Below are 9,365 nucleotides of genomic sequence, written 5' to 3' on the forward strand. Positions count from 1 at the left end.
AGGAGATCCGCCCTGGGATTTCTTTGGAAGGAATGATGCTAAAGCTGAAACTCCAGTACTTTGGCCACCTCATGCCAAGAGTTGACTCATTGGAAAAGACTCTGATGCTGGGAGGGATTGGGGGCAGGAGGAGAAGGGGATGACAGAGAATGAGATGGCTGGATGGCATCACTGACTCGATGGACATGAGTCTGGGTGAACTCCAGGAGTTGGTGATGGACAGGGAGGCCTGGCGTGCTGCGATTCATGGGGTTGCAAAGAGTCGGACACGACTGAGCAACTGAACTGAACTGAATTAAATCTATTGACATAGCAGTCTTTCCTATAAACCCATTTACATGAGGATTTTGACACATTCCCTAAAAAGTAAAATAAAAGCATACTGCTAGCTAAAGTTTTAAAAGTAGAGATATTTCTTTATAGAGTATGTATCATGTGCTAGAGAAACTGTTGAAATAGATACTTTCACACACCAACAATGTTCTCTCATTATATCTTCACCATAACCCTGTAAGAAGTGAAGTGACGTCACTTAGTTTTGCCAGACTCTTTGCGACCCTGTGGACTATAGCTTACAAGGCTCCTCTGTCCATGCAATTTTCCAGGCAAGAGTACTGGAGTGGGTTGCCATTTCCTTCTCCAGGGGATCTTCCCGACCCAGAGATCGAACCCAGGTCTCCCACATTATAGACAGACGCTTTACCGTCTGAGCCACTAGGGAAGTAACCCTATAAGATAGGTGTTATTCCCTCCTTTACAGATGAGAAAACTGAGACTCAGAGAAATAGTTTGTAAAAAAAAAAAAGAAATAACAGAATCAGGATTCAGGTCTATATGACCATAGAAACTTAGTCTACCAGTGGTTCCTTGCATGTAAGGAATAACTGAGAAGGGAGTCAGTATATTTTCATTGTGTATCAGAATCATCTGGACAGCTTATTAAAATAGACTGCAGGGCCCATTCTCCAAGCTTCTGGTGCTGGTCTGGGGTCTACACTTTAAGAACTATTATGCTATATCATTCTGGGGCCTTTCTTGACACTCGTAACAGTTACCTAAAAGTTTTGTTCTATGGCTTATGTGTATGCTGTTACACAGGTTATTTTTGTACCATGAACATACATTTGAAGCAATAATAAGAAGTCTAATGAATGGTTTGGGACAGATTTATACCCTGCCCTTACTCTCTCCCATGTTGTTCAGAATGTTAATAATACACCTAGAGCTAGAAGGTGACTCTACATTACTGTAAACTATTAGTATTAGTTCACCATAAATGATATAAGTGATTTTATTAGGGAAATGTACCTCCTGTCCTGTTATCATTTAATTAACTTGGTGACAATGAGGGGGAAATTCTATTAATGAAAGTCAAATGGAATATTTATTCTACTATTTAGTCAACCCAAGAGGAGGTAACAGTCTGAAAAACAATCATTTAAAAGGAAACTCATAGAGGTCACATATGACATGAGGTCAGGGAACATCTATGATGGGAAAGTCTGTTAATAGAGTAATTTAACAGAACCTGAATTTCCTCTGTATCTTACTTTATCCAGGGTCATCCATCCATGCTGCCCAGGTAGCTAAACCCACACTTGTAATCTGCTTTCATTGGTACAGAACCATTTTTTTTTAATATATACATTGTACTAGCTTTGTTAGTGGGTTCACAGCCTGTGGACTATCAGAATTTCATGTGGATAAATCAGTACCTTGAGTCTCATATCCCTCGTTTAGAAACCAAAAGATTTCACCAGGTACTTCCCTGGTGGTCCAGTGGCTAGCCCTCACACTCCAATGCAGGGGACCGGATTCAGTCCCTAGTCAAGGAACTAGATCCCACATGCTGCAACTAAGACCCAGTACAGCCAAATAAATAAATAATACATATATTTTTTAAGATTTAAACTCAGTTTCCTTTCTGGGATAAAAGACTTTGATACTATGGATCAAGGTTAAAGAAAAAACTGTTTCACCTCTGCTCAATGAAAAACATGTTTGCTTTCTTAACATTTAGATAATCATCAATAAGTTACCAAGTATCTATGGCTCAAAAATGGATCCTATGTAAAATAAATTAGACCAATTAGTGCCATCTAAAAACTTCACAGCTTATAACAAGCACATGAAAAGATGCTCAACATCACACATTATTAGAGAAGTGCAGATCAAAACTACAATGAGCTATCACCTCACAGCAGTCAGAATGGCCATCACCAAAAAGTCTGCAAACAATAAATGCTGGAGAAGAGGGAACACTCTTTCACTGTTGGTGGGAATGTAAATTGATACAGCCCCTATGGAAGATGGAGAAGGCAATGGCACCCCACTCCAGTACTCTTGCCTGGAAAATCCCATGGACGGAGGAACCTGGTAGGCTGCAGTCCATGGGGCTGCTAGGAGTTGGACACGACTGAGCGACTTCCCTTTCACTTTTCACTTTTCACTTTCATGCATTGGAGAAAGAAATGGCAATCCACTCCAATGTTCTTGCCTGGAGAATCCCAGGGACAGGGGAGCCTGGTGGGCTGTCGTCTATGGGGTCGCACAGAGTTGGACACGACTGAAGCAACTTAGCAGTAGGAGCTAAGTTGTGACCCAGCAATCCCACTCCTAGGCATATACCCGGAGGAAACCAAAATTGAAAATGACACATGTATCCCATTGTTCATCGCAACACTGTTTACAACAGCTAGAACATGGAAGCAACCTAGATGTCCATGGACAGATGAATGGATAAAGCATTGTGGTACCTATACACAATGGAATATTACTCAGCCATAAAAAAGAACACATTTGAGTCAGTTCTAATGAGGTGGATGAACCTAGAGCCTGTTATACAGAGAAGTAAGTCAGAAAGAGAAAGATAAATATCATATTCTACACATATATATGGAATCTAGAAAAATGGTACTGAAAAATTTATTTACAGGGCAGCAATAGAGAAACAGACACAGAGAACAGACTGATGGACATGGGGAGAGGGGTGGAGAGGGTGAGATGTATGGAAAGAGTAACGTGGAAACTTACATTACCATATGTAAATAGGTAGGCAACAGGAATTTGCTGTATGGCTCAGGAAACTCAAACAGGGGCTCTGTATCAACCTAGAGTGGATGGGGAGGGAGATGGGAGGGAGGAGGATATATGTGTACCTATGGCTGATTCATGCTGAGGTTTGACAAAAAAACAAAATTCTGTAAAGCAACTATACTTAAATTAAAAAAAAAAAACTTTACAGCTAAAATTAAATTACAACCAAGAAACAGAGAAAATACAAACAATGGTGCTTGACCTTAACATGGAAATCTGATCAATGGTTTTTGAGCAGCTCTCCAGGAAAATGTATACATATCTCTAAATGTCCTACAGTTTTAGCTGGTATAGGACCCCAGTGGACCCCAGAGTAAGAGCCCATGCCTTTAACACTCAAGTGGTAAATAGTGAATAATCAGTTATATTACTAGACAAGGGCAATTAACATTTATATGGCAGGTCTCAAGGAAGGAAATACAGAAGTCACATACATCAACAGAAATTTGATTAAAGACAGGCTCCTCTGTCCATGGAATTCTTCAGGCAAGAACACTGGAGTGGGTTGCCATTCCCGTCTCCAGGGGATCTTCCTGACCCAGGGATTGAACCTGGGTCTGTTGCATTGCAGGCAGATTCTTTACCGTTTGAACCACCAGGGAAGCTCAAACATGAAAGTTCTAGTGTAAATGATTGCTTCTCCCATAAACAGTACTAATATGACTGAGAAAAGCAATAGTCCTTAAAAATGCATGCCATCATGGACAGAGAGGAAGTATCAGCGGTTAATAAAAGGAGTCTAAGAAACCACATGCTTGAGAATAATTGATTCTTGTTTGGAAGCCGAGGTACAACACAGCCACTTAGACAAAAATAGCTTAAGAGATTTCCAGCTGATCTTTGTAGAATTAGTCTCCTAAACATCTAGTCTGGAGTTGTAGATTACTGCAGGGCCTTTCTGATGTTAGCAGGTTAAATGCACACTGTCTTCTATTATAACCTAGTTTTCTGTTCAAATAAATTTAAAATGTGTTCATTCCACTTGTTTCTTTGCCATTCCTGCCCACAGTAATTTTTCTCTTGGTTCTTACAGACAGACAGCACCATCTGGCCTGGGGTCACAAGTACAGTTAAATGTGGAGGCCTTGTGCCAAGAGCTTACAGCTAACATAATGAGATTAGAAAAGGTGAGTGCTTTCTTTCCTGTGTTGGGGCAGTCACTATACTTACTGCCTCAGTCAATCAGTTCAGTCGCTCAGTCATGTCTGACGCTTTGCAACCCCATGGACAGCAGCATGCCAGGCTTCCCTGTCCATCACCAACTCCCAGAACTTACTCAAACTCATGTCCATTGAGTCAGTGATGCCATCCAACCATCTCATCCTCTGTCATCCCCTTCTCCTCTCACCCTCAATCTTTCCCAGCATCAGGGTCTTTTCAAATGAGTCAGCTCTTCGTATCAGGTGGCCAAAGTATTGGAGTTTCAGCTTCAACATCAGTCCTTCCAATGAATATTCAGGACTGATTTCCTTTAGGATGGACTGGTTGGATCTCCTTGCAGTCCAAGGGATTCTCAAGAGTCTTCTCCAACACCACAGTTCAAAAGCATCAATTGTTCAGCGCTCAGCTTTCTTCACCATCCAACTCTCACATCCATACATGACCACTGGAAAAACCATAGCCTTAACTAGACAGACCTTTGTTGGCAAAGTAATGTCTCTGCTTTTTAATATGCTGTCTAGATTGGTCTTACTGCTTGGTGACAGTTTTTACGCTAAGATTCCTATGAGCAATGTGTGCAACTTACGACTATTTATAACGTCAATCCATGCATTTTGACCCAGAATCCTCTTTTCTGCTTCTGCTTTGGGACACAGGTTTATGTTGGTACTATAGGCCCCCTACCACCGTAGGGCAGGGGTTACACACTCATGGGTGTGCAACAAGCCATTGAAATGACTAAACCTCGCCAGGGGATTTTCCACAAAGAAATAGGTTTCAGCTCATTTTCCTTGTTATTAATAGTAGATTTTGTGGTTTTCCTCCTTGGTTAGAAATTATTCTCTTGTCCTAGGCCCCAAGGATAAGTGATATCTGACATGGAGCTCCAGGGAGGGACACTGTAGGGGGAGTGTCCTGACCAGAGAGGTGGAGCCTCAGCTCCACCCAGGCTGGTTGTCACCATACATAAAATATTTGCATTCAGTCTCTGTAGATGTCATTGTTTCCATCTGACAAAATGATCAAAGTTTCAAGTTAACTTACTCAAGGAGGCAGAGCCAGAAAGTTGACAGAGCTAGAATTTGAGCCAGGTCTGACTCCCACATTTGTCCTGAGAAGCGCTCTGCTTTACTGCTCCCCAAAAATCCAACCTTATGCTTGGGGATAAGGTCACTGAAGAGTGAGGCAAACAGGAGAAGATGGTGGGAGCCAGAAATATCCTGAAGTTAAACCTTGTTAACATTTCTTCTCTCTTCTTTCAGCATGTCTTTTCCTTCCCATCTGATGCTTTGTTTTGATCCTTATCTCAGGAAAGGTTTAGTGAATTATTCAATTCTAATTGCTGCCACAAATGCTTGGTATTTGGTGGATTTCCATAATAGTACAGTTATGCTTACTTGGGAAGAAACATAAAACACAAATGAGTCAAATTAAGTTTGTCCTGTGATACCAAATGGTATCTAGCACTTAACCACTTAAGTATGGGGAGCAAAGGAGTCCACAGGTTTCTATTCTAAACCAAGGCATGACAGATAATTCCCACTGAATTACTGTATCAGTGGGCAGACTCAGACATTCTCTCTTTTCGATCCATAATCAAGCTAGAGAAGGTATGGAGTAGCAACCAGAACTGTTTTCCTTTCTAAAGTTGCTTTCTAAAGTTGCTAGAATTGAAGGTAAAATTTCTTTGATGAAATGCTTAGACATGTTTAGAGCTTCCCTGATAGCTCAGTTAGTAAAGAATCTGCCTGCAATGCAGGAGACCCCAGTTCAATTCCTGGGTCGGGAAGATCTGCTGGAGAAGGGATAGGCTACCCACTCCAGTATTCTTGGGCTTCCCCTGTGGCTCAGCTGGTTGAGAATCTGCCTGCAATGCAGAAGACCTGGGTTTGATCCCTGGGTTGGGAAGATCCCCTGGACAAGGGAAAAGCTACCCACTCCAAATTCTGGCCTGGAGAATTCCATGGACTATATCACAAAGAGTTGGACATGACTGAGTGACTTTCACTTTAGATATGTTTGACTTCCATGCTGACCTGGAGAATGGAGTGATAATTTTCTCTTTTGTTCATGCTGGCACTTGGTGATGTTCTTTGGACTGGGAAGCATGCAGAACCCAGCCACCCTCTTGTGCATTTCTTCCATTCTCCTGTGGATCCTGGCAGGGACAACACTTTCTGTAATGAGGGACAGGAAAGCAGGAGAGACAGCTGGCTACGTCTTGCGCAGAACCCAGCCACTCGGCTAGGGTGCCAACATAAACCTGTGTCCCAAAGCAGAAGCGGAAAGAGGGGATTTAGGGTCAAAATGCATGTGTTGACCTTATAAATAATCATAAGTTGCACTCATTGCTCATAGGAATCTTGGCATAAAAAGTCACCAGGGCACACCCATGTGCTTGTTACTCAGGCTGTACCCGCCAGCCCCGCCCTCCCCAGGCAGGCTGGTGATGACCTAGCAGTGCATGGCGGAGGTAGAGCAGCCATGGGGAGGTAGGAGCCACGTCTCGGCTGTTTCTTCTCAACACCAGCAACTCTCTTTTATTCTCCCGCAGGGACTGGTCATGTCTCAGCCTCCTGATCTGCCTGCTTATATCTTAACCATTTCTGTTCATGGCATCACTGCCCTTTCAGTCATTCCTGTGGGAAATTGAAGAATATTTTAACTCCTTCCTCTTTTTTTTACTTGCACAAGACTTTGTTCACTAATTATCTTCAAACGTCTCCTCAGATTCTCTAATGTAGACACCATCTTAAGCCATTCTGGCCCCCTCCCACATCCTAGACCGAGTGTGAAGTCAGATCTCATGGTTTATATTTACATTTTCCTGATTAATACTGTGGTTGAACATCATTTCATATATTCTTCATATGGATTTCCTTTTGTAAACTGCCCGTTTATCTCCTTTGCATAGAAAACCTGCCTGTGTGTGTGAACGTGTGTGTGGTTAAGGTGAGCATACATGAAGTTCCTGGGACATACTTATTAGACCTCCTCCTCTCCATTTACTCTGTGGATGCCAGTAGGACATCACAGAATATTCTTGCAAAAGAAGACTATGTTCTCTTTCTCTTGTTCCACAGAGTTCCCTATTCCCTTCACAGTCTTGATCCTTAAAAACACCCTGCTCTGGATTCTTTCAAATTCGTTTACCCACACATTTACCAAACCCATTTTCAATGCCCAACACTATCCTGTGGTCTTGAGATCCACAGCTAGGCAGTGTCCTGTGAAATTCTGTCTTCTGGGGAATGTTGTATTGTGGTTTGTCCGATTCAGACCATCAGATGGGCTTTGTCAACGACAGTCTCCCATTGCCTCTGAGTGCACTTGGGTCACACCTGGTGTTGCTAAGGTTTTTGTTCTATTTCTCTTAGTCTCTACTGACATCGTCACCTTTGTGCCATTCTTTCATTTTTTGCCCTGTCTTTTTTCATTTTAAAGTGGACTGTCCAACAGTTTTGTGCCATGATAGTGCATTTATTTGCCTGATCTAAATTTAACCCATGTGTAGCTTTTAATTCAAAGTAGAAGAGATTAATCTCAAGCATTATATGAACCCCTGCAAATACGCCATTACTGTATACTCCACTCTATGGACTAACAGGAGCTTTTCTCTCTATTATTTCAAGATACAAAACAACTTACAAAAGCTGCTTGAGAATGGTGACTGAAGCTCGAGCCACGCAGTACCTCGCACTTCCCTTCAAGTAGGTGCTCCCAGGGTGTTCTGGTGGAGTGCTCCCTGCTGGCCAGAGGAGCTAGCGGGCGGGCAGCCTCGCTTGCCCTTGGAGGTCTCAGGCTCAGGAAAGGGGGGAATGGGGAATAATTCTGGTTCCTGTGCAATAAAAGTTGACCTTGACTCTCTGAGGAAGTTTTCAGCGCTGGTGCCTGAAGAAAACACCCGTCTCTGGAGGTCTCAGAAGGGCCCGGCGGACACTTGGATGATTGTGGTTCGGCAGGTTATTGTGACTGTGTCAGCAAACATATTCCACTCCAGCCTTTTCAGTCCTACCCATCAGCCTTTTCTCTCATGTATCCACCCCCGCCTTAGCCAGCCTTCAACGGAAGGGATAAATCATGTGCCAACAAACTCGATACAGTCCCTTAAAGAATTTGCCATGACTTTCCAAAAGGGCAAAAAAAAACCTCTCATGGACAAACTTGCTTCAAACAAGTAGCATTTGAGTTTTGGGGTTTTTTCCCTTTCTGATGTTATGTTCTGGTTTAAGTTACGTGTGTATCTTAACGTCTCAGCTGCGTATTGGCAAGAAAATCAGGCAAAGCTGATTAAACGATCCCATTTTATGTTTTGTTTTGTTCCTCTCATTAATACTTAGTAGGATTAATTCTCACCCACCCCAAGTCAAGAATCTGTGAGACTTGAGACTAAAGTACTAAATATATACTGACTCTGAAACCAAAACTAATCTTTAAACCAAAAAATATAATAGTGATTTGATACTGGATGGAAGATACTGCATTTTTAAGATTGTAGGTGGACTGTGTTTGTTTTGAAACAGGATGTCTATAATTAATGGTGAAACCCATCAGCATGATGATAACATGCTTTACTCTTTTGCTGACTAAAACATATAACTGGTAGTTTGCTAACTTCTATTTACCATATGGATTGGCTGGTTTTTATTAATAATTATTTAGGTACCCTAAGATTTGTTAATATAAAAGATATTCTGTTTATCTATAATGCATTTTATAATCATTTCTATGAAATGTATTTTGTTTAATCAGATAAGCTAATAAGTGAATTGGTTACATCATTTGTATTTGTTAGCCTAGTGGACAGGACTTGTGCCTGGTGCGCCCCTGGCTTTTAATAAATACTCATTGGTTTAAATACCTTGCTAACACTGTCTTTTGTCAGTCTGTAAATTCTTGTAACTAAGACTTTTTAACTGCTTTTTAACTGCTTCTCATCCCTCTCTACTACTTCCAAATCACCCATTCTTTTTTCCTCCCTAGTATTCACTTGCAAAAAAATTGATTTAAGTTCTTATGTTACAACAATACAGGGGAAAGAAAATGAGCTTTGTTATCAGAACATCAATGCATGATTCCTGGATCCACATTTTTGAATTATGTGACTA

The 9,365-nt window shown here is 41.6% G+C and overlaps 1 protein-coding gene across 4 annotated transcripts in view; it reads left to right on the forward strand.

The window, feature by feature from the left end:
* GRAMD3 (GRAM domain containing 3) overlaps positions 1-9,126 on the forward strand; it is a 123,497-nt gene extending 114,371 nt beyond the window's left edge. For all 4 annotated transcript variants that reach the window (XM_010846312.1, XM_010846313.1, XM_010846314.1 and 1 more), the window contains exons 13-14: positions 4,130-4,223; positions 7,890-9,126. In XM_010846312.1, the coding sequence (XP_010844614.1) occupies positions 4,130-4,223; positions 7,890-7,931 (136 nt within the window). In that variant the 3' untranslated portion in view covers positions 7,932-9,126. The remainder of the gene's footprint in view (positions 1-4,129; positions 4,224-7,889) is intronic.
* Positions 9,127-9,365: the final 239 nt, after the last annotated feature.

The sequence above is a fragment of the Bison bison genome, unplaced genomic scaffold, assembly GCF_000754665.1.
Source record: "Bison bison bison isolate TAMUID 2011002044 unplaced genomic scaffold, Bison_UMD1.0 scf7180017864235, whole genome shotgun sequence".
Taxonomy (NCBI): domain Eukaryota; kingdom Metazoa; phylum Chordata; class Mammalia; order Artiodactyla; family Bovidae; genus Bison; species Bison bison.